Genomic DNA, 26255 nt, shown 5'->3' with positions numbered 1-26255 from the left:
GGGGCGGAGGGGGTAGAGATAAGAAATCCTCCATTGTTTTTGTGCTTTGTTGGACCTGTTTTTATTCGCATTCTCTCTCTTTTCAGGATAACACTAATTTGTATATGGTGATGGAATATATTCAAGGTGGAGAGATGTTTTCACATTTAAGGAGAAGCGGGAGGTTCAGGTTAGTCTCATAAAGCTGTGAGAAATAATGCAATTGGTTGACAGGATTTCAGAAGAGGGTTCTGATTGGCTAAGCCTCGCTGTTAAACACATCTAATTCCTGTCACAGCCTGCATAAAGTTAAGCAGTATTCAACGTGTGACCAAGCACCTAGTTGGATGGCAGTAGCAAACAGTGAGCGTTTTTCTTGTTTGTAATACTTAGCCGGGTTGTTCTGTCTTTGTTTCGTTCCATGCAAGCGATTGGGGGTTAGGAGTAGACCAGTCACTTAATTGGTTTCTGATATTAATCTCTGATCAGTCTTGTTTGACATCTCACATTACAGGTTGAAGCATGTGTCACAAAGAGCAGAAGCCAGTGCAAGGCAAGAGCCAAGATGTCTGCTCACTTGTGTACTGGTGGGGGCAAAGATGGCGGCTGCAGCACAAGGACCTCCCCTTTAAGGGCGGCCGGGGAGCCCCAGCTTCTCGTCCCCACGCCGACCTCTCATCCGTCCCGCGGACCAATTTTCCCCGTGGGACGATAAAGCGATGATGTCACCACCATGTGCGCCCCCGCTCGGGGCGAAAACTACAGAGGGCGGCACCAACCTGTCTTGGCCCGCAGAATCCTGGGGGGGTGCTGCGGGAGAATACACTGGCCGCCGCAGCACGGCGATTTAAAAAAAAAAAATTAGCAACCCTTAAGGGGCAATTTCGGCCCCTTAATTTCAGATTTCCAGCATGCACTTTTTAAAATAAAAGTTGAGGGTGATAAGGGTGTCCACCTGTTAATTTGAATAGGCAGACCGGTACTTGAGCTGTAACAATGGGTTGATGTTCAACATGGTAACATTGAGCCTTGACAGTGGAACACGTTTAACTCTTGTTCACACGTAAAACATTTCACTTTTAAAATGGAATTGACAACTGTTGGGATAATTGATCCATGAAAAGACTGAGCTTCACGTGTGTCAGTCCAGGGCGATGATATCCTTTCTCTGATTAGGTGGCTAGAGCAGCTCGCAATACTCCAATTAAGGTCTGACCAACACCTTATTTGCCATTTCTACTCCAGCTGAGTGCTGTGCTGATGGCTTCACGGATTTACCCACTGTAACCCTCGATCTCATTCCTGATCAGCGCACTAGTGGCAGCCGAAAATCAGGCAATGGAGAAGCGGCGAGGTGTAAAGCGGGTTGCTGATTCACTGTCGCCCATTTCTCACCCGGAGATTAAAGTTATAATTACTCCGTATCACTGCTGCGTTTAACCCCCTACTCCTTCTTCTGGTTTCCTGCTCCTTCACTGACATTGTCAGAGGTGCCACCTTTCAAAGAAGAGGTTAGACTGACCTCCCATTTTCTTGTTCCGTTGGTTCGGGGAGACATTAAAAATCTGAAGCTGCTATTTGAAGAAGAGCGGGCACTTCTGGTGACCCGGCCAATACTACCAATAAACAGATTAACAGAGACCATTCATCTCACTACTGCTCGTGGGACATTGCTAGCGTAGAAAGCCTCCCAAATTTCTCCACATAACAATAGTTATTGAACTTTGGAAATAATTCACTGTGTGAAGCAGTTTGAGGCTCTTTAACATGATACGGTGCTATATAACTGGAATTGTGTCTTTCTTTAATTGTATTTAATATAAATGTAAATTGTTGTTTATGTGCTTTCTGTCCACTCTAACTCTTGCTCTGCGCCCCTCTCTGTCGTCCTTCTCTCTCCCTCCCCCTCTCCATTTCTTCGAATGGCTACCACGCACTTTTTTCTTCGTGCTCTTTGTATCACTGTTTGTGTTCCATTCTTTTTCTCGCTTTCCCTATCACTCTTTTCATAAGTCTCTCCTTCCCCCTGCTTTCTCCCACTTGTATGTCTCCCATTGCCTCTGTATGACTCTCACGCTTGTTCCTTCACTAATGGACTCAATGTTACGCCAGCTAAAGCCCAAGGTGTGCAGCAAGCCGGAAGTTAACCAGAAGTGGGTTGGGAATGGATGTGACAAAAATAGGAATTCAGTTTTTTTTGTAGTTGTCAGTGGAGACTGCTCCTTCACCTGGTGCAATCCTGCGAATATCAGACAGGGTTGTTGATCACAGGTTAGCTAACAAAGAGTTCCCTTTGGCAGGCAGCATGCTAAATGGGTACAGGATGCATGAGAATAATATGGTCTCGTTGAAATGCAGGGACGAGCAGGAAAGGTAACTGTCGACAGTCATCATCCTCTTGAAGTTGGAACAACATATATTTGAGCAGTTTTATTGGTATGAGCTGCTCTACGGTTTCTCATTGGTCATTTTTCTGTAGTGTTGTGGGCATGACATTTAATAGGTATTTGCTGCTTTATCAATACGAACAGATCTTGGACGATACGCTGTTTAATAATGACGGGCGTTCTATAACACTGTTATTGCATAGTTCAACTGCAATGGAAATGCTCCTGGACAAAATCTCTCTTGCAGCTGTCTCTGCTCCTTTCCCCTCTCTTCTGTGGTACTCTATCATTGTCCAACAGCCTTTTTCTTTCAGGTGCCGTGTGCACTCAATTTCGCATCTCCTTCTGAAACTCAACATTTGTTGCCTCACTGTCCTCTAGTCTGAATCTAACTGCATTTCCCTTGTTTCCAGTGAACCCCACGCACGATTTTATGCAGCACAGATTGTCCTCGCGTTTGAATATCTCCATTCACTAGATCTCGTCTACAGAGACCTGAAACCTGAAAACATACTGATTGACCAATACGGCTACATCCAGGTATGGGGGAATTCCTCAGGTATGGCCTATACTCTGGCCTGAGTATCAGGTACAGACTAGCAGGGAACACCGTGGAAATGGGGTATCCGCCACACTCCAGGAGAATCGCCCTCGGTTTGGAGTTTGCACCAGGTTATGGGATGGAGTACACACCATCATGTTGGGACGAGGCAGGAGGGATTCAGGGCAGTGCCACAAATGTGGGCTGAACACAATGTAGGTGGAACGCCCGGAGTTGGAGTATGAGTCACACTGCACAGGAGAGGGGGAATACTCCATGTGGAAGCTGCAGCCACTGAAAAGGGGTGGGGAGCATTGTTGTACAAACAAAAATGATACGGGGCCCACTGACATGATTTGGGTGTGGAAAGAAGGCTTCCTATAGCATTCATTGGGTGAGTGAGAGATGTGGGTTTACAGCAACCCACAATATGTACTTTGTATTAATAGGATCTGTGCATGGTAGCAATGCATGTTTCCTCCTCGGATATAGTCCTGCTTTCACTGCAAGGTTAGAGGGTGGGCCTGTGTCATCATTGAGGAGAAAATAAATAAGACAGAATTGAGGCAGTTATAGAAGATAAATGTGTTTGAGGTAATTCTTGGGGTTAGAAATCCGGTTGGAGGGTTCTTAAGGCACTAATGGGCGGGCGCTAAATTTAGCGCCGGAAAATGATTAGCGACGGCAGCCACAAAATTCAGTGTTTGCTCCTGTCAGTGGGGCAGAGTGCTAAGGGAGGCATTTCACACCCCTCTCAGGGCGCTAGGCCGGGTGAGCAACCGAATATCCCGTGCTAAAGAGCCAGCTTCGTAGTGCCCTAAGAGAGGCCTCCCTGCAAAAAAAAAGAATCTAAACAAAAAACGTTCCCTATACAGTACCAACCCCAAATAAAGCTAAATCGCAAAATAATATATATAATCACTCACACTTACCTGATGCAGTCATTCCTTCCCTGGGACAGCTCTGCGTGCCAGCTTTCTCTGGCGGGGTCATTAGGGGGCGCTACGGGTGCCGTGCAAGCCAAATTTTGTATCCGTGTCGCTACCGGTGGCGTTGTGCACCAGTGTTACGCTCCCGGGTGATACTCCTCAGCGCCACTGGTACAGGCACACTGAATTTGCCGAAGGGCGCTAATGCCGCGCTTGCAGCTGCAAAGGGCGCTATCCAACCGAATTTCTCCCCCAAGGTGTTGTGCTGCAGTGCTTTTGATGCGTTGTTGCAACGGACATCTGATGGCTGCTGCTTTTACCATTGTTTCACAACTCCCCCACTTGCAATTAATTTCCTCAATAATTTCTGCTTTCTTTTCACTGTAAGGTGTGCTAATAAGATTAGCTGTTACATTACTGAGGTGCAACTCAGTAATTCTGAGACACGCTAGCTTCCCACCCTGCATCTGTCACTCCCAACGCAAGAAAGGTTGAAATATAGAAAGGCCATTGATCCCATCAAGCCCACTCCTGAGTCCCCATGTTTAGAGATTTCAATATCTCTAAACTCCTCAATCCCCTTTTGCCTCAGGTTTCTTTTAAAGATGTCAAATGTTCAAGAATTAACTCCTTTCTTTGGTAGTCTGTTCACACATCTACTATCCTGTGGGGGGAAAAGGGGAAATTCTAATCTCTAATCTTGTTTGGTGCCTGTGATTTTACCTCCATTTTATCTGTAACAGTCATTAGACCTGTGTCATGTATTTTAGCGCTTTTCTCCAGCATTATTGAGTTCAGTCACCTGAGTCTTCACAACGTATTCCGAGAATCACCCACGTCGTTCTTTTCCTGAACTCTTCCCAATGTATCTATTTCCCTCCTTTGAGGTAGGCTGACCAAACCGTGCCCAAAACTTGGGACGCCAGTGATCCACTCAACACCATTATAACTTGTGACATGTTTCCAATACCTTCCAGATGGACCCTGATGCTCAATTTTGCTTATTGGAAACTGCTTCACTTCGCTAGGTGCTTTTAGGGTCGGATCAATGGCAATGTCCTTTTCCTCTTCCAATCCTGCTAATGTGAATAGGCATTAAGTCGGAAAATAGTTAAGGAAATGGATTGCTAGTTCATTGTGTTTCGTACACAAGGGCTTGAATCCCATCCTAATCCATGATATTGAGAGAACCCTTGTATATTGTACATATTTTGTTTGCTTTCTTCTATGTAGATTACCAGATATTAATCCGCGTTATAATCCATCTATCTTTCCTTAGTGTCTGCTTAATTAGCATCATCCCTTGGAATTCTGTTGGTCTCCTTCCTATTGTTACCTGCCAATGTAAATGGATCACAAGAAGAAGATCTAAACATGACTGTTACTAGTACACTTCTCCATACTACTCCTTCTAAAAATTCCCATCTGTTTACTCAGCAGCAACAATGGGGCTGAGTGGTGTACGGGCTGAGCCTTAACAGTAGCACCTCTGCCTGGTAAACAACCACACCCAGAGAAGATGGCTTGACCAGCAGTTGGTCCTGATGACTTGTCCTGCTCTCACTGGTGGCTCCGAGCGCCACACCCGGGGACCTGGCCTTGATTGGCATGCTTAACATAAGAAATAGGAGCAGGAGTCGGCCAGTTGGCCCCTTGAGCCTGCTCCGCCATTTAATAAAATCATGGCTGATCTGATCTTGGGCTCAGCTCCACTTCCCTGCCTGCTCCCATAACCCTTCCCGACCTTATCGTTCAAAAATCTGTCTATCTCCACCTTAAATATATTCAGTGACCCAGCCTCCACAGCTCTCTTGGGCAGAGAATTCCACAGATTTACAACCCTCTGAGTCGAAATTCCTCCTCATCTCAGTTTTAAATAGACGGCCCCTTATTCTAAGATTATGCCTCCAAGTTCTAGTCTCCCCTATCAGTGGAAACATCCTCTCTACATCCACCTTGTCAAGCCCCCTCATAATCTTATACATTTCGATAAGATCAACTCTCATTCTTCTGAATTCCAATGAGTAGAGGCCCAACCTACTCAACCTTTCCTCATAAGTCAACCCCCTCATCCCCGGAATCAACCGAGTGGACCTTCTCTGAATTGCCTCCAATGCAAGTATATCCTTCCTTTTAAATAAGGAGACTAAAACTGTACGCAATATTCCAGGTGTGGTCTCACTAACGCCCTGTACAGTTGTAGCAGGACTTCCCCAGACTAAACCCAGCCAAGAGGTAATGGGCGAACATTTGGTCAATTCCAGTCCTCTGAAACCAAAACCAAACTCTGCTCAATATAGTTTACAAATAGAGTGAACATCGGTGGACCCAAGATGATCATCATAGGCAGTCCCTCGGGGTCGAGGATGACTTGCTTCCACACTAAAAATGAGTGCTCAGGTGACTGATGAACTCACTTTAAATGGTGGAAGATGCCTGTGTGTGAATTCTTTTAATGTTGGGTGGCCGTTGCACACCAGCCACCACACGGGCTTAACGGAGCAAGGTCTTGATCCAAAGGCAAGGGGATCCAAGACGACTGGAGACCAGGCTCCGCAGTATGTGCCAATACATACACACAAACTCAAATATACTCCTACTGTCCTCCTTCCAGCCTCCTTCTCACAGGACCTCTCTCTACGTGGAATTCATAGTATGATAGTTACTGCCCAACACCATTCTCCATGCATCACCACCTTCTACACCATTGGCAACCTCGCATGAGGATCTCGGTCAAATGTGTTCTGAAAAACAAGTAACCTATATCTGTTAATACGGCCACAGATGCAAAGTAAGCCCACTGTTCCCCTGTGCGAGCACGTCAACTGGTGTAAACGTTTGATAAAGTAAAATTCAGGAAATAGTGTCGAGGAAGGTAAGCAGAGGTAGTGGTTGATTTGTACATTCTTTACACAAAAGGCAATTGGATGGTGGGTGGGGGATTGTACGCATCAAAAGATGGATGGGTTTTACTTATCCTTGTGTTCTTGTGCAGTGTTTGTCGTAAGGACTGGGCTGGAGGCACTGGTAAATCAATAGTGTTTCCGCTGTTCAGCAACCATGTGGGGGGTGGCGAGGAGGATGGACTCATCATTAATCATATATGTCGATTGCAAAAAATTGTGTCTACTTAGCAAATGTAAGGAACCTTCGCGGCAGGAAAGGGATCGGCACAAATAAAATGGATATGGCTCAGGAGACGCAGGTGTGAACTTAATGTGGGTAAATATAAGATAACAAACGTTGAACAGAAAATGTGAACCTTGTGCAGAATAAAGAGGTGCTATGGAAGTATAGGCCAATGGAACTCTGAGGCTAGGCAAGTCAAATCCTACAGGGATTCATACAAGTGCTTCTCCTTGAAGAGGAGATCCCACTAAGACTCAAGAGGGTCTGACCGATTTTTAAAACAATGGCCCGAAAATTGTGGTCGGAAGCTTCCCGCGGGTAGACTCCTCCGACCGAAATGTTTTTTCCGAAAGTACCTGGTGATCCTGCAGGAATGTATACTTACGGTCTGAGGCCTAGATGCGCAGCCCAGCGTAAGGGCTTTCACATCCCAGAAACATAAGTGCAACCTGGGATCACTGGGCCTGAACCACCAATCACAATGTAATATTCTCATTGATAGTAATGGGAGCTTCATTTGTACGAGCTCCCATTAGTATCAATGAGAATACCCCCAAAACACAAACACAATAAATTAAACAACTCACATACTTAAAATTAATTGAAATTGAATGTTTTTGAAATAACTTTTTAAAAATGTTTTTAATGGGGTTAAAAAGAAACTTACAGGGTTTTTAATATAAAAATTAGTGCTAAAATGTAATTTTTCTATGTTTTAAAACTCTTACATGTAAAAGTAGGCAGTCCCTCGAAATCGAGGAAGATTTTCTTCCACTGTAAAAGTGATTTCTTAGGTGACTGAACAGTCCAATACGGGAATTATAGTCTCTGTCACAGGCGGGACAGACGGTGGTTGAAGGAAAGGGTGAGTGGGGAGTCTGGTTTGCCGCACGCTCCTTCTGCTGTCTGCGCTTGCTTTCTGCATGCTCTTGGCGACGAGACTCGAGGTGATCAGTGCCCTCCCGGATGCACTTGCTCCATTTAGGGCGGACTTTGGCCAGGGACTCCCAGGTGTCGGGGATGTTGCATTTTATCAAGGAGGCTTTGAGGGTGTCCTTGAAACGTTTCCTCTGCCCACCTGGGGCTCGTTTGCCATGCAGGAGTTCCGAGTAGAGCACTTGCTTTGGGAGTCTTGTGTCGGGCATGCGAACAATGCCTGCTTTTACCAGGCGTAAGAGTTTGAAGGACATTTGCTGGGCGGGAGCGGGGCAAATAGCCCAAATCTCTTCCTCGCAAATGTCCTTCTCCTGGGGATGCGTGCGTTCTGTCAAAAGACATTGATCGTCTTGATCGAACCGGCATTTGCGAGGCCTCTTCGGGCGCATCATACGCACCCGGAGAAGCCACAATTTACGGCCCAATAATTTTTTTAAAAATAGATTAAAGCAGTTAAATCAGGAGAAAAAAACACCTTACAACCAAAGTATTTTGTCTTTTAAAATCTGGTTCTAGGTGACAGATTTTGGCTTTGCCAAGAGGGTAAAGGGCAGAACCTGGACGCTGTGTGGAACTCCAGAATACCTGGCTCCTGAGATTATCCTCAGCAAGGTAAGGAGCAACCAATTTCTCCCTACAAACTGCAGCCTCTTCAACCTCCTTCCAGCACATCATCATCATAAACCTTTCCCATGGCATCCTGCCAACCTACTGTCAAAATTTGCTGTCGCCAATGTCCTTGGGCTAGAAATTACCTGGCCTGTCATTAAGTAACGTCATTTTTGTGAAGCAATAAGAATAAAAACTTCGACATTTTATAACGGGGTAAATTTGACCACAAAATACGCCTGTCATTAAAAAACGGCGTTGCTCGAGGATTCGCGGTGAAAACCGCAATCTCACCAACTTTAGCCCGAGGCCTATCAACGCCCTGGGAGGGGAGAAAACACACACAAAAAATTGCAAAAATATCACAAAACATTAACGAAGTAATCACTGCAAAAGAATTAAAAAATAAAAACTTTAACTTATCTTTTTTTGCAGGTCTTCCTACTTACCGACGTTTCTGAGGCTGCAGCTCCTATTTTTCTCGTGCGTTTTTTTTTCACCCGAGTATGGGTTCACCGAACGGCCAAATTTAGGCGGTGCGATATTTTTTCGCGTTGTACCTCAGCAATCCACTTTTCGGTGATATTTCAAAACCGCCATTCTTAACCTTGGCAGAATTTTGTGAAGTTTGTTTTAACGACCAAAAAGCACATTTAACGTGGGAAAAAAAACGCGTTAAAACGTGAGTTAGGCTGGCGAATTTCTAGCCCCTAGTTTCATGGATTTTCAGTGATAATGTACCAACGCATCACTATATATACCTGATGAGTCCCAAAAGCTTCCTTTGAAACCAGTAAAATCAATACTGTGCTGACATGTTAGACATACAATAATCATGGCATGAGGTGCCCAGTTACCTTGCAATTGCAATCTCATTGTTTGCAAGTCGAGAGAATCGATTGTTGCTTTGCACCCCTGCAACTAAGGAGTTACACAGATAGCTACCTGTAGTAGAATATCTTCGTTAGATATATGGGGGCGGCATAGTTACAGAATTTTGATTGTGTGGTGCATTAATCTTGCTATTTGTAGTTAAGTTGAACATAATAGACAAATTTGTTATCAAAAGTCTGTCAGAGTTTCAAGCGGGCACATATGCTTTGCGTGGGGGGGTGCTGTCCACTGATGTCTAAAAGATCATTTAGACACTGAGATTTGATTGATTGTTCTATTGTAATTGTTGACATAGCAAAATTGAATGAGAAATATTAACATCAATTTCAAATGGTAAATGATGAAAATCATGACCAAAAATCATGATAACAGGAACTACAGTTGGTAGACAGGAACTGCAGGCCCTACGCAAGAATTTTAGTAATACGCTCGTCAATTTTCCATGGCATTGTGCGTGGGAGTCAAGACCAAGTGTGGTCCTCGGATGACACGAGGTTAGAGGGCGGAGAATAATTGGGCCAAGGTGCGCAAACATACTTCGGTCCTTATTTTGAAGTGAGATATTTGTCTTTATTTTTATATATATTTCCTTTTATAAATTCCTATGTAAACTGCCTATGTAGATTTGACATGCTGTAATTACACCTTGCTGCCAGTGGTGGTGCTGCAGTGCCTCCACGAGAGAGTTGCCATTTTATTTGACTGATTTTCTCCTTCCCCAAAAGTGTTGACGCCTTGCTTGGGAAATGTTCCACAGACACTGACTTCCTTCGTGTGCCCACTATCCATGGGTGAGCGTGAACGATGACAAAATCTCCTCCATGGCGGTCATCACGGTTGAGTCCAATCCTATTCTCAACTGATGTCCACACCTGCGCCCTTCCAGCAGGGTTGTGTTGGATAGCAAACTGCTATCTTGGCGATTCTGGCTGTTTTGCCCTACGCTATCACATCGAGGCTGGTTGTAGCACCCCAACAACTACCCTAGCTAAGATCAGCTAACTCCGCAGAGATGGGGATTGCATCTGTTTCACTGATCCGTGTCTCCTCTTTCTTCAGGGCTATAACAAAGCTGTGGATTGGTGGGCGCTAGGGGTCCTAATCTACGAAATGGCTGCTGGGTATCCTCCATTTTTTGCAGACCAGCCTATTCAGATTTATGAGAAAATAGTCTCTGGAAAGGTAAGCAGCGTGTCTAATGGGAACATGGCTGTTCTGTTCCTGTGCAATGAAAATAAGGGGAAGTTTGAATTTATGCAGCACCTCATCACATCACAGAAACATCTCAATATACGATGAAGTATAGTCACTCTTTTATCTAAGTAAATGCTGCAACCACTTTAAGCCCAGCGAGATCCTACAAGGAGCAATGAGCTGATTGACAAGTTTACCTGTTTTTAGTGGTGGTGTTTGCGGGAGAAATGTTGGCCAGTACACACACACTGCTTTTTTTAGTGTCATGTGAACCTTAACATCCACCCAAATCACCGGAACAGGAAGAGCTTTGAGGTACAATGTAACCCTCCGTTAGCACCACAGTGGGGTATCGGTCTTGATCAAGTACTCCAGTAAAAACAGAAAATGCTGGAAATCAGGCAGCATCTGTGGAGAGAGAAACAGAGTTAACGTTTCAGGTCGATGACCCTTCGTCAGAACTGGAAATAGTTTGGAATGAACAGATTCTTAAGGAGCACTGAAAGGGGGAGGGGAGGAAAGAACAAAAGGAAAGGTCTGTGATCGGGTGAAAGACAGGAGAGATTAGAGATCATAAAGAAATAGGAGCAGGAGTAGGCCGTACGGCCCCTCGAGCCTGCTCCGCCATTTAATACAATCATGGCTCAGCTCCACTTCCCCGCCCGCTCTGCATAACCCCTTTTATTCCCTTATCGTTTAAGAAACTGTCTATTTCTGTCTTAAATATATCCAATGCCCCAGCTTCCACAGCTCTCTGAGGCAGCGAATTCCACAGATTTACAACCTTCTGAGAGAAGAAATTTCTCCTCATCTCAGTTTTAAATGGGCAGCCCTTTATTCTAAGATTATGCCCTCTAGTTCTAGTCTCCCCTATCAGCTGAAACACCCTCTCTGCATCCACCTTGTCAAGCCCCCTCATAGGGCCCAAGTTTCCACATGATTCGCGCCTGATTTTTAGGAGCAACTGGTGGAGAACGGACTATTTTAGAAATCGCAATTCTCCTCATTTTTTTTTTCTGCAGTTCTAGTCAGGTAGAACAGTTCTAGTTTAGAACAGAATTTTTTCTTCAAAAGGGGGCTTGTCCGGCCACTGACGCCTGATTTGAAAGTTTCCAGTGAAAACGTACTCCAAACTAAAGTAGAATGGAGCCAGTGAAGATTTTTGTAGAACTGAAAAAAACTGTTCTACACATTAAAAAATCAGGCGCAGGTTACAAATTAGGCGTCCAGAACGAGGTGGGGGGGAGGGGGGGGGAAGGGAACTCATTAAATTCGACAATAAATCCTTATTTATACTTCTACAAATATTATACAAATAAATCCAACCTGAATAAACATTTATAAGCCAAGAAAAGATTAAATAAACCATCTTCCTACCTTTGTGAAAGTGCTTCAGCCAGGGAGAATTCTGCAGCCGTTCGTGCCGCTGAGCAAGAGAGGGAGGGAGAGAGGGGAGAGAGAGAGAGAGAGAGGCGGGGGGGAGGGAGGGAGAGAGAGGGGGGGGAGGGAGGGAGGGAGAGAGAGAGGGGGGAGGGAGGGAGGGAGAGAGAGAGAGAGGGGGGGGGAGGGAGGGAGAGCCGGGGGGGGGAGAGAGAGAGGGGGGGGGCGGGTCGGGGAACAGGAGCGCAGGGCGGGTCGGATTAGTCGGGGGGGGGGGAGCGGGTATCGGGGCGGGGGGGAGCGGGTGTCGGGTCGGGTCTGGTCGGCGGGGGGGAGGGAGCGGGTGTTGGGTCGGGTCTGGTCGGCGGGGGGGGGGAGCGGGTGTCTGGTCGGCGGCGGGGGGGGGGAGCGGGTGTCGGATTGGGTCTGGTCGGAGGGGGGGAGCGGGTGTCGGGTCGGCGCGGGGTGGGGGGGTGTCGGGTCGGGTCTGGTCGGCGGGGGGGTGGGTGTCTGGTCGGTGGGGGGGAGCAGGTGTCGGATTGGGTCTGGTCGGCAGGGGGGGGAGCGGGTGTCGGGTCGGGTCTGGTCGGCAGGGGGGGGAGCGGGTGTCGGGTCGGGTCTGGTCGGCGGGGGAGGGGGAGGGGGTGAGCAGGAGCTGGCCGTGGGAGGAGCCTGATTGACGCAGCCCCAGTGAGGCCACTCAGCCAGGGCTAGAGGCTGCGTGCTTCGGACCCCTCCCACACAGTTCGGCGCCTGGAGCTACTGCACTTGCGTGCCGACTGTAGCGCGCATGTGCAGAGGTCCCGGCACTGTTTTCAGCGCAGGGACCTGGCTCCGCCCCCCCCACAGCTCGTGCTGACTGCGCCGAGTGCCAGGGGACCTGTAAGTAGGTGGAGAATACCGAGAGGGGCGCCCGTTTTTTTTCTTGTGGAAACTTGGGCCCATAATCTTACACGTTTCTATTGTTTCGTCTGAATTCCAATGAGTGGAGGATTTCCTCATAAGTCAACCCCCTCATCTCTGGAATCAAACTAGTGAACCTTCTCTGAACTGCCTCCAAAACAAGTGTATCCTTTCGTAAATATGGAAACCAAAACTGCACGTAGTATTCCAGGTGTGGCCTCACCAATGCCTTATATAGTTGTAGCAAGACTACCCTGCTTTTATACTCCACCCCTTTTGCAATAAAGGCCAAGATTCCATTTGCCTTCCTGATCACTTGCTGTACCTGCATACTATCCTTTTGTGTTTCATGCACAAGTACTCCCAGGTCTCACTGTACTGCAGCACTTTGCAATCTTCCTCCATTTAAATAATAACTTGCTCTTTGATTTTTTTTCTGCCAGAGTGCATGATCTCACTTTCCAACATTATACTCCATCTGCCAAATGTTTGCCCACTCACTTAGCCTGTCTATGTCCTTTTGCAGATTTTGTGTGTCCTCCTCACACATTGCTTTTCCTCACACCTTTGTATCGTTGGCAATCTTAGCTACGTTACATTCAGTCCCTTCCTCCAAGTCGTTAATATAGATTGTAAATAGTTGGGGTCCCAGCAATGATGGGCCGACTTAAGATGGTAATGGCAGAAGTTAGAAGGAGATGAGTCTAGGTAGGGTGTAAATGGCAGAATAATTACCAGCTGCCATGGGAGACAAAGAAAAAATTACACAAGATTGGGGGGGAATTGTTGAACTCAATGTTGAGTCCCGAAGGCTGTAAAGTGCCTAAGCGAAAGATGACTCGAGCCCTGGAGTGAAACTTCTAACTGGAAAATGCTACCATCTGAGCCACATTGACACTGTTTTTGATTAGGAAATTTTGATAAATTTGTTGGTCGTGTCCTAATTGCAGATGATATGGAGGGAAGGAGAATAGTAATATTAGATTTTTATGATGAAGTGAAGTGTGTGCCCTGGTGAAGTGCTTCATTTCAAGCATGGCGCTTTTCAGATGAGACATCAAACTGAGGCCACATTTGCCTGCTCAGGTGGATCCAAAACTCGGCTGCCCGTGTCCTAACTCGCACCAAGTTCCACTCACCCATCACCCTCTGTGTTCACTGACCTACATTGGCTCCCGGTTAAGCAACGCCTCGATTTCAAAATTATCATCCCTGTTTACAAATCCCTCCGTGGCCTCTCCCCTCCCTGTCTCTAATCTCCTCCAGCCCCACAACCCCCCGAGATATCTACGCTCCTCTAATTCTGCCCTCTTGAGCATCCCTGATTATAATCGCTCAACCATTGGTGGCCGTGCCTTCTGTTGCCTGTGCCCCAAGCTCTGGAACACCCTCCCTAAGCCTCTTCTCTTCCCTACCCCTCTCTCCTCCTTTAAGATGTGCCTTAAAACCTACCTCTTTGATCAAGCTTTTGGTCACCTGCCCTAATTTCTCCTTATGCGGCTCGGTGTCAAATTTTTATCTCATAACACTCCTGTGAGAAGCACCTTGGGACGTTTCACTACGTTAAAGGCGCTCTATAAATACAAGTTGTTGGCTAAAAGATTCGATGGTGTTGTTTGAAGAAGAGCAGGCCAGTTCTCCTGGTGTCCTGGCCAATATTTATCCCTTAACACTATCATTAAAAATAGGTTAACTGATCATTTATCTCATTTCTGTTTGTGGGAGCTTGCTGTGCACATATTAGCTGCTGCGTTTCCTACATTACACTTCAAAGGTACCTTATTGGATTTGAAGCACTTTGGGACGTTTTAGAGATGTGAAAGGCGGTATAGAAATGCAGATTTATCCTTTTTTTAATGCAATTTGTTGGAAGAAATGGACTTCAGAGGCAAATACATTTGGGCATTTTAACCTACCCACAGAGTTTGCTCTGACTGTCAGATTTCACCTACTAATCAACAAATGTCCATTATCCTACACCGCCATTATTTCCACCCGAGAGGGTCTCCGTCTGGTTGGGCCCAAGCCAATTGGTTTGTTAGAGGAAAATAGTTGTGCTCCCGTATCTTTGTATCAGTGGATTGCTTCTTGCTTAAGTATGTTACTGAATGTTAAAGGCTGAATTTTCTAATGAGAGACGTTCTTCAAAAAGCTTACTCATGGTGCCTGAGTAAAGTGGATAAGAGTCCTTTTATCTGTGGGAGCTGGTCTGATAGTATGAAAGTCTCCTCACTTTCACCTGAGTGCAATGAGCTTGTACAGTCGTAGAGCTGGATTTTTGGGTGGTTTGCAACCGGGTTATCGCAGAGTTTTGACCCTCCGCGGCGAAAACCCGGTCGCAAAGCCTGGGCACGATCCCGGGCTCGTTGTTTGCGGCGGCAATGGGACGTACCTCCAGGGGGAGGTGCGCCGACGTGTAACGATGCGGATTGCGTTACCATCGTTACCGTACGCCGTGCCCAGAATACCGACCGGTCAAGCCGGTTGGTGCAGCCCTGCCAGCAGCAATAAGTATGAAAACCTGGAAAACAAAATAAGTTAAAGTTTTTATTAATTTGTTTTCAGCGATTTGGTAGCGAAGGGTTCTGTAAATGTTTTTGCAATGTTTTTTTTAATTTTTTTTTTCCCCCCTCCCAAGGCCTCTCTCGCAGCGCAAACGACCCTGAACTAAAGTTTCTGAAACCCGCGTTTTGTGCCGCGAATAAACATAAAGGCCAAAAGTTCGGCCTAAAAGCGCAACGTAAACGGTTATTTTCACACATCACTACCGTTTTCGCCGAAAATCCAACCCGTAATGTATTTGGGCCCACAGAACAAGCTGCCTGTAATTTGACACCAATTGTTATTACATTCTCAGCCTTGCTTGGAAAAGTCATGAGGGTGTTTGGTTTAGGAGACAGAAATATCACATTGGTGCAACAGGATGTACCTTACTAAGGCCAGGGGGGAAAAAGGTTAGGGAAGAGATAACTGAGCCACTATTGCGTATATATAAAAATGCATTAGAAAAGGGAATAGTACCAGAGGACTGGCGGACAGCTGATGTGATTCTTATATTTAAAAAGAGACATAGAACAAGTCCAGGGAACTATAGACTAATTAGCTTGACGTCAGTGTTAAGAAAAATAATGGAATCCTTACTCAAAGATGTAATAGAAAAACATCTAGAAACTGAAAATATAATGAGTAGTCAGCATGGATTTCAAAAGGGAAGACCATGTTTAACCAACCTTATTGAATTGTTTGAAGAAGTAACAGGATAAGAGAGTTGTTGATGCCAGTTCATTGGATATATTCAAGAGGGAGTTAGATACGGCCCTTATGGCTAAAGGGATCAAGGGGTATGGAGAGAAAGCAGGAAAGGGGTACTGAGGTGAATGATCAGCCATGATCTTATTGAATGGTGGCGCAGGCTCGAAGGGCCGAATGGCCTACTCCTGCACCTATTTTCTATTTTTCTATCATAAGGGTAAGGCAGTAGACGTAATATATTTAGATTTCCAAAAGGCCTTCGATAAGGTGCCATATAGTAGACTCATGGCAAAGGTCAGAACGCGTGGAGTCAGGGGACAACTAGTAGAATGGCTAGCTAGCTGGCTGCAAGACAGAAAGCAGAGGTAATTAATCAGACTGGCAAAAGGTAGGAAGTGGTGTTCCACAAGGATCGGTGCTGGGACCACTGCTGTTCAACAAGGATCGGTACAATTTCAAAATTCGCGGACTCCAAATACAGAGGAGGACTGTGACAAAATACATGAATAAACTTGCAGAATGGGCATGTCATTTTCAAATGGACTTCAATATAGCTGAGTGTGAGGTGGGAATCTAGATAAATACTTGAGGGAGAAAGGAATAGAGGAATATGTTGATGGGGTGAGATGAAGAAGGGTAGGAGGAGGCTGGTGTGGAGCATAGACACTGCCTTGAGCCGAAAGGTCTGTTTCTGTGCTGTAAGTATTCTGTAAAGCACCTTGATGCAATCTAGAGGGAACTTTACCCTGCATCTAACCAGATTTGTACTGTAATTTACTTTGGAATGCTTGATGATGACACTGAGGAGCAAAACTAAGAAAGGAAGTGTCACCAGCAATTTGATGGGCAGAAAATCTCACCAAAAGGAATTCAGTCAAGTAGACCAGACCCACCAGGCACCGTTACCATCTCCTAGGTAGTCTATGCTAACAGCTGTTACAACGCAAAGAATCTGGCACAGACTTAATGCATTCAAAATGTCAGCCAGTCTCGGTCTAGTTCCAGGTTGACATCAGTTGACAGCTTCTGACTCGCCGTTAAATGCAACACTATGACCCATTAATCAGCAGCCTTTAGAATCAGCCATCTCTGAGGATTGATGCACCAATGTGATGCTCGATAAAGCAGAAGGATTTATTGAGCGGGAACGCGCTGCCTGAAAGGGCAGTGGAAGAAAATTCAATAATAACTTTCAAAAGGGAATTGGATAAATAAATACTTGAAGTGGAAAACTTTGCAGGGCTATGGGGGAAAAGCGGGGGAGTGGGACTAATTGGATAGCTCTTTCAAAGGGCCGGCACAGGCACGATAGGCCAAATGCCCTCCTTCTATGCTGTATCATTCTATGAAGGATGTCTCCCCGTCCTCCCAAGATGCCGTTAATGGAGAGTTGTTTCTGTGAAATAAAACTGTCTCAGGGACAGGACCAGGGATAAAATGAAATCCTTTGCCCTCGTGTCCGCTAATCAGTTGGCAGAGGCCTGGGATTAGATCATCTGACTGCCCCAAAATTATAAATCACAACCAGTTTGGAAACTCAATCCCTGCACTGTTACTCCTGTGTGCTGCACTTGGGTAAGGTAGTGTCAGCAGAGGCTCAGTGGGCAGCACACTCGCCTCTGAGTCAGTAGGTTGTGGGTTCAAGTCCCACTCCAGGGACTTGAGCACAAAAAAATCTCGGCTGACACTCCAGTGCACTGCTGAGGGAGTGCTGCACTGTCGGAGGTGCCGCCTTTCGGATCAGATGTTCAATACTTGCTCTCTCAAGTGGACATAAAAGATCCCATGGCACTATTTCGAAAAAGTGTGTGTGGGGGGCGTTATCCCCGATGTCCTGGCCAATATTTATCCCTCAATCAACATAACAAAAAAACAGATTAGCTGGTCATTATCACATTGCTGAGTGTGGGAGCTTGCTGTGTGCAAATTGGCTGCCGCGTTTCCCACATTACAACAATGACTGCACTCCAAAAGTGCTTCATTGGCTGTAAAGCGCTTTGAGACGTCCGGTGGTCATTAAAGGCTACATAAATGCAAGTCTTTACTTGCAAGGTCATGTACAGAGCTCAGTGATGCACTGTAGCAGCACCAAGCCCAAACAGCCAGAGTTTAATGTTCATGCTAAAGATATTTTCTGAGCCCACAGCCACAATGAGATGCCCCGCCCACCATAAGCAAGTATCAGAAAGTCACTGCCAGGTTGCACATGATTTTCTATCCATTGAATTCACAGTAGCTCACTGTAGGTTGCCCTGTCGGAAAGTCTACCCTTAAGATCATTTTCACTCTTCTTAGCCTGAGTGCTAACCTGAATCCGGGACATGCCCATGTAACAGACTGACATTTCGTTTCAGGTGCGGTTTCCATCTCACTTCAGTTCAGACCTGAAGGACTTGCTGCGGAACCTGTTGCAGGTTGATCTGACCAAAAGGTTTGGGAATCTCCGAAACGGTGTCAATGACATCAAAAACCACAAATGGTTTGCCAACACAGACTGGATCTCCATCTACAAACGAAAGGTACTGTGACTCCAGCCCAGTCGGGACCTGTAGCCCCGTGTCCTAACTCGCACCAAGTCCCGCTCACCCATCACCCCTGCGCTCGCTGACCTACATTGGCTCCCAGTTAAGCAAACCCTCGATTTCTAAATGTGTTTGCAAATCCCTCCATGGCCTCGCCCCTCCCCATCTCTGTAATCTCCTCCAGCCCCCCCGACCGATGTCTGCGCTCTTCAAATTCTGGCCTTTTGAGCATCCCTGATTATAATCGCTCAACCATCTGTGGTCGTGCCTTCAGCTGCCTGGGCCCCAAACTCTGGAACTCCCTCCCTAAACCTCTCCGCCTCTCTTTCCTCCTTGAAGACACTCCTTAAAACCTACCTCTTTGACCAAGCTTTTGGTCATTGACTGTAATTTCTTCTTATCTGGCTCAGTGTCCACTTTTTCTGGTTTTGTAACACTCCTGTGCAGAGCCTTGGGATGTTTCAGTACATTAAAGGCACTATATAAATACATGTTGTTGTTGTTGAGGTGGGGTGCCCAGAGACATTATTTTGTGCAGCTGTTTACTGCAGACAGGGTGGTGTATAGCAGCAGAGACTTCAAACTTTCATCACCTCTCTGTGACAAGTTCAATCAGAACACAAAGGTCGTCACTATCTCTCCTACTCACAATCTGTTTCTCTATTTACCCTTGGCCACCTACCCATTGCTCTCCATCTCCTTTCTCTGTACACATGCACACCAGCTTCCAGCATTTCTTTTTGGTTAGATGGGCGTCTGACTCACGTGGAAACCCAATGTGTCAGTTGTGGCTCAGTGTGCAGCACCCTCGCCGCTGAGTCAGAAGGTTATGGGTTCAAGTCCCACTCCAGGGACTTGAGCACAAAAGTCTAGGCTGAGGGAGCGCTGCACTGTCAGAGGTGCCATCTTTCGGATGAGACGTTAAACCGAGGCCCCGTCTGCCCTCAGGTGGACATAAAAGATCCCATGGCACTATTTCAAAGAAGAGCTGCTGTCCTGGCCAATATTTATCCCTCAATCAACATAACAATAAAACAGATTATTTGGTCATTATCACATTGCTGTGTGTGGGACCTTGCTGTGCACAAATTGGCTACCGCCTTTCTTACATTACAACAGTGACTACAATTTAAAGTACTTCATTGGCTGTAAAGCGCTTTGAGACGTCCGGTGATCGTGAAAGACACTATATAAACCTAAGTCTTTTTTTCATTCCCATGTTTGAGTCTTCAAAACAGGTGGGGGGTTTTATTTCGCCTGATCGCATGCGCACACTCTCCCCATACAGGAACGCTCCATTTACCTAGCTCAACATTCACTGGGCCTCTGCTTCACTCTAACCAGTCGCAATATAAACTCCTTTACGTGCTGAATCCAGGCTCACATCTGCAGTTTACCTCTGCCATATTTACCCTACAGTTTAGATTCATTACTCAGAGGCATCCAATGCCACATTTGCACTCTGAAGGACTAACTTTTTGTTTGGTACAAGGTACAGGAAGTGGGTGTCAATACATTCCTGTATTGCAAGGGCTGAGCAAGTAATGTTTATATTCAGGACTGTAATGTGAAGTGTGCGTGACGTGTGTCGTATCACTGGGTTTTGGAGTGCATCTTGTGACACAGTGGTGCATCTTGGCATTGGTATGTTGGGGGGGCGGGCAATAGTTCAGTGCAATTATTTAGGCTGTCAGATGAGGAACGTTTGCTGTGCCGTGTCACCGAGAGTGGAGTGCGATATGTCGGAGTGTTGTGGGGTCGTTTGAGAGAATGGCACTGGTAGAAAATACAATTAACATTTAGTTTCTGTTCCTTTCCTCAGGAGGAACCTCCTTTTAAACCCAAGATGAAAGGCCCCGGTGACACCAGCAACTTTGACGAGTATGAGGAGGAGGCGATCCGCATATCTCTCACAGAGAAATATTCTAAAGAATTTGCTGACTTCTAGAGAACGGAACGAGATGAAGCTGTGATGTGACTGGGAAACTTAATACTCGGCCGGAAAGGAAAAGAGGCACTGTTTGGATGGGAGCCCAAACTGTTGTATTTACTGAAAACTTGAGTGAAGTCTGTGCATTCCACCAGGTGGAGTACTATCTTGCCATGACTTAGAAGGGCCTGGCCCTCTTTCCCATACACAGACTGCTCCTGCAAATCCTGAGGTGCTCCAGATAGTCACTGCTCCCAACGACACACTAAACTTCTCTCCTTTATTTTTTGCCGCCTTCCAATAAGCGTTTGTATCTCATTGTGTCTGAATGTTATATATGTTCTGTGTTTTAAAAGATATTTTACTTATATATTAAAGCCCTTTAGTTTTTTTTTTCTAAAATGTATTTCCGACTGAAGGGACTACTTTTCCGTGGCTGAACTGACCGCAGAGTAGCTGAAATTGAGAGCTGCAACTTCTTGCAAGCCAGGGTCACTGTTTTCGAGCAACCTGAGAGATGATCGTGCACAGAAGCGTTGATTTGTGTGCACTATCTGTGCTTCCCACACGCATGCACTCAAGTCTGGTAAATGATGAGGTTCAGTGTTTAACACTAGGGCTGGATTTTTGGCTTTGCTCATTTCAAGGCGGTAATGGCAGCGGGGCGGTAAAGTCTGCCCCTCAGTTGGCAAAATTGGGCAGCTGGGCCCTGAGTATGGGACAGAGTGCTAAGGGAAGCATTGCACATCTCTCTGAGCTAAACAGCCGGCCTCTGGGCCCTCTGAGAGAAAAAAAAACTTGGGGGGAAAAAAACACCAAACATATTCCCAATAAATAACTCGCACCACCGCAACATAAATCGCAAAAAAATTTAATAAAAAAGCAATCCCACTTACCTGAGGTGGACATTACTTACCTCACTGCGGCCGCCATAGGTCGGAACGCCTGTTTTCACAGGCGTTCCCAGCAGGGCGCGCTGCGGAGCGCTACGGATCGGGCGTGAGCCTAAAATCGAGCAACCAGGGGCGCGTTGTACACCAGCTCGTCTATTCCGGGCGGTAACACTCCGCGCCCTGCCGAAACCAGCTCCGAAAGTCCCGCGCAGGGCGCTGGAAGCCGGCTGCCCGCCCGGAAGAGCTCATTGCCGTGCATCTGGGGCGCAAACTGAGGCGACACGAAGCCAAAAATCCTACCCTTAGAGTCTCGCATTGAACCGGCAGATCATTGGTTGGGTGATGTAGCAATATAGTATTAACCACAATGCATACTGTACTAATAATATGGATTTCATGTTTAATCAATAATGTCGAGGTTAAAGTGCTTGCTTTGTACTATTACAGATTCTGTGAGTCCACTGGTGGAGGTAAAAGCTCCCATGGCACTATTTCGAAGAAGATTAGGGGAGTTCTCCTCAGTGTCCTGGCCAATATTTATCCTTCAACCAACGTTACTAAACAGTTTACCTGTTCATTATCACATTGCTGTTTGTGGGACCTTGTGGGCAAATTGAACGCTGCGTTTCCTACATCACAACAGTGACCACACTTCAAAAAATTACATCATTGACTGTAAAGTGCTTTTTGACTTCCTTAGATCGTAAAAGCCGCTATATGAATGCAAGTTCTTTGAGGGTAGTAATGAGCAAAAACCCATCCAATTCGAATCCATGTACAAGACCCATGTAAGTCCCAAGTAACAAAAAGGCATTTGGCTCATCAAGCCCATTCCATCCATCGCCCCTCTATATGTAGATGACTTTCATCTCCCTCCGATCTCAATGCCAAGACAATGGCCCTCTGTTTTATCCGTTTCATGGGTCAAGCATCGGAGCCTCTTTCAGAGGAGAATTGACTCCATCGCAGTCCACAGGCAAATCGCACCGTTCGTCGACTTTGGACAGTGGTGTGGCTCTAAATTCTGCGCTCTGTACCCTGCTGAAGGCTTGAAAACATAGAAATTTACAGCGCGGAAGGAGGCCGTTTCGGCCCATTGTGTCCGCGCCGACCGACAAAGAGCCACACGCCCCTCGGTCAGCAGCCCTGAAGGTTACATATAAACCCATGAACAATGCCGGAAAGGTAAGGAGCACCCGCACCAAGTCCGCCCCACATAACTGTGACACCCCCTACACTAAAACATTCTACATTCCACCCCAACCAAAACCATGTGATCTCCTGGAGAGGCAAAAACCAGATTAAAAACCCAGGCCAATTGGGGGGAAAAAAATCTGGGAAAGTTCCTCTCCGACCCATCCAGGCGATCAAAACTGAAGTATGCAAATCGAAAGAATGAGCTGAAGGTGCAAAGGGTGTAAATGAGAGATAAGCAGATCTGAAAATGCAATCTGTCAGGAACAGTTGGAGAGAATAAATATCTTTATCTGAAGCTCCCTTAGAAATTCAGCTCATGAATCTCCACATATAAATAAGATGGGGAGGGGTGTGGGAGAGAAGGAGGGAGGTTCCTTTAAATCTTAATGCATGCTGATAGACTTATTCTAGAGCATAGTTAAGCTGTGCTTAACTTGCGATGAAGCTCGCAGTTCCTTAGCAGAGAAAGGACATCGCTAAAAGTTGTATTTTCTGCATTATTATGTTAGGTTTTACATGTCTTGGAAAGTTTGACTTTTGTAAAAGTCCACTTGCTTCAATCTGCTGGCCTTGCATGTGGTTGGTTGCCGGGAGTGAATTTGTGGCCTCTAGTTCACGCTGGCATCAAGATTTCCACCAGAATTCATGGGCCTTCCCTGAGAAGAATGTTCTCAACATCTGTCTTCCATCACCATATTACTTCCAAAAGTGTGGTGTTTGTACGAAGCTCTGACGGACAGCTTGGCTTGACGTGACTATTGCATCTTAAGGAAGGTTACCCTGGCAACAAGTCTCAGAGGTCTGAGTACCATGATAAAGAAATATCCTTCCAGTTCCAAAACCGAGAGCGGTCGCTGGTGAGAGTACGGGGCTAACCAACCAAGATGGGTTGGGCAATGTGTTGTACCTACATTTGTGTCCTGTGAAGTGGTGTCTAAAGTCTTTAAGAGCTAAAGCTATCTTCCTTCTCTTTCCCCCCCCACACCCCCAAATAACATTCATAAATTACCTTAGAGTAGCGTAGACTTAGGAGGAATATGATTGAGGTTTATAAGATAATGAAGGGAATAGACGGTGTTCCAGCTGACAGTTTATCTCAGTTAAATAGGTTAGGCAGGGCCAGGGGTCACAAATTTAAGTTGTATAAGGCTCGATCCAAGATGTCAGGAAGTGGTTCTTTTCCCAGAGAATGATAGACCTCTGGGACAGGCTGCCCTCTCGTGGTGGATGCAGACTCGCTGAATTCCTTCAAGCAAAAGATGGACTTGTTTCTGGCTGTGGTGAAAATTACCTCTTAAAGAAGGGATTTTAATGGCCAGAGTGATCTCCTGAACTAGCCCAGATGGGTCAGAGAAGAATTTCCCAGATTTTTTCCCCCCAAGTTGGTTTGGGTTATTTATCTGTGTTTTTGCATCTCCCAGGAGACCACATGGTTTGGGTGGGGTGGAGTGTATATGTTGTGATCCACACGGTATCGCAATTGTGTGGGACAGGCTCAATGGACCAAAGGGTCTTTTCCTGTCTGTAATTTTTCATGTAAATGTAAGAGTTTTATCAACAGGTCTTGCTTCAACTGACCCAGAACCAAGCACGTGACGAGCACTCCAATGACATTGATCAACTATGCTGCAAGAGAGATTGCCCTTGGAAACACAGACTTCAGTTGCCGCGAATGTAGCCACATTGGAAGTGATTTGGGTCGTGTCTCTCGGGTCAGTACTGCAATCGGCACTTGGATATGTATGCAACTAATGAGAATATGGACAATACTTGGAAACGTGACTGAAAGGGGAGTGCAGTAAAACTAAGAGGATATGAAAGGGTAGATGTTTCCTGAGGTCACGGATACCGCATGTTGCAACAACAGACCTACAGAGAGAGGTGAGGAAGTTGTATTATACATCAAGAATGATTTAGCAGCTTCAAAAAAGGGTGGATGTAGCCACAAGCAGTTGAAACATTGTGAATAGAAGTGAGTAGGGAAGAATGAAGTACTTACAAATAATGATGGGACAGGAAAAGGTCGCCTTGGATCATCCAGCCTGTCCCATACAACTTGTACCTCACTATGTACACTCCCCACCTTACCCGAAACCATGCGATCCTCTAGGAGAGGCGAAAAAAACATCGCAAAACCCAGGCCACTTAGGGGAAAAATCTGGGAAATTCTTCTCCAACTCCCTTAGGTGATCGAAACTAGTCCAGGCGATCACTCTGGGCCTGATTAATGTCAGACAGCACCTACCTTTCATCTGAAGTCCCGCTCACCCATCACCCCCTGTGCTCGCTGACTTACATTGGCTCCCAGTTAATCAATGGCTCGATTTCAAAATTCTCATCCGTGTTTACAAATCCCTCCATGGCCTCGCCCCTCCCTATCTCTGTAATCTCCCCCCCCCCCCCCCCCCCGAGATATCTGCTCTCCTCTAATTCTGCCCTCTTGAACATTCCTGATTATAATCGCCCAACCATTGGTGGCTGTGCCTCCAGCTGCCTGGGCTCCAAGCTCTGGAACTCCCTCCCCTAAACCTCTCCGCCTCTCTACCTCTCTTTCCTCCTCTAAGACGCTCCTTAAAACCTACCTCTTTGACCAAGCTTTTGGTCATCCGCTGTAATTTCTTATGTGGCTCGGTGTCAAATTTATTTATTTTGTCTTATAACACAGCTGTGAAGTGCTTTGGGATGTTTTACTACATTAAAGGCGCTATATAAATACAAGTTGTTGTTGAAGTGATCTCTGCCCCACCCACAAATGGGTCCAGCTCTCGCTTGAAGGAATTCAGCGAGCCCACGTCCAACACACGAGCCGGCAGCCTGTTCCAAATGTTTACTATTCTGAGCAAAGAACCACCTCCTAACATCTGGCCTTGACATTTTAACCCATGGTCCAACCTCACCTATGTAGTTGAAACAAGCAGCCTATACAGATGTAATCTATTCACTGCATCATCTTATAAATCTCGATTAAATCACCTCTAAGTCTACACTTCTCTAAAGTGTAGAGTCCCAGCTCTTTGATAACTAAGATGCTTCAAACTGTGGATTACTCTGGTGGCCCTCTGCACCCTTTTCAAAGCCTCAATATCACCCTCCATGTGAGGAGAGTAAAACTGGATATCATATTCTAACCTGAGGCCAAACCAAGGTCTTGTACAAGGACAAAATAGCATGCATTGTCTTATAGTCAATTGTCCCTTTCACCCTATTCGCTCTAGCTATCGCTTCACGACCTTGGTCATGAACCTTTAGAGATCTATGCACCAGAACGCCCAGATTTCCTTCTCTGCAGTTTTAGCACTTTTCTCTGAAGGGTGTATGTATGATCAGCATTCACCCCACCCACATGCGTAACACTGCAGTTTTCGAAGTTAAACATTATTTGCCAGTCACGAGCCCAATTCCCCAGTGCATTTACATCTGCCTGTAGTAGTCGAGCATCCTCTGCCGCCTTCACTCTCGCACAGATCCGCATATCATCCACAAACTTACAGATCATGCACTCAACATCTATGTTTAGATCATAAATAAAAATAGTAAACAGCAAAGGTCCCAACGCCGATCCTTGTGACCACTGGTGACC

At 46.0% G+C, this 26255-nt stretch overlaps 1 protein-coding gene across 4 annotated transcripts in view; it reads left to right on the top strand.

Moving 5' to 3' along the window:
• Positions 1-20991, top strand: part of LOC139237985 (cAMP-dependent protein kinase catalytic subunit alpha-like) — a 217238-nt gene extending 196247 nt beyond the window's left edge. For all 4 annotated transcript variants that reach the window (XM_070867358.1, XM_070867357.1, XM_070867359.1 and 1 more), the window contains 6 exons: positions 87-169; positions 2780-2906; positions 8418-8513; positions 10464-10586; positions 18488-18652; positions 20478-20991. In XM_070867358.1, the coding sequence (XP_070723459.1) occupies positions 87-169; positions 2780-2906; positions 8418-8513; positions 10464-10586; positions 18488-18652; positions 20478-20603 (720 nt within the window). In that variant the 3' untranslated portion in view covers positions 20604-20991. The remainder of the gene's footprint in view (positions 1-86; positions 170-2779; positions 2907-8417; positions 8514-10463; positions 10587-18487; positions 18653-20477) is intronic.
• Positions 20992-26255: the final 5264 nt, after the last annotated feature.

The sequence above is a fragment of the Pristiophorus japonicus genome, chromosome 24, assembly GCF_044704955.1.
Source record: "Pristiophorus japonicus isolate sPriJap1 chromosome 24, sPriJap1.hap1, whole genome shotgun sequence".
NCBI lineage: Eukaryota > Metazoa > Chordata > Chondrichthyes > Pristiophoridae > Pristiophorus > Pristiophorus japonicus.
This window is presented reverse-complemented; position numbering and strand designations above follow the sequence as displayed.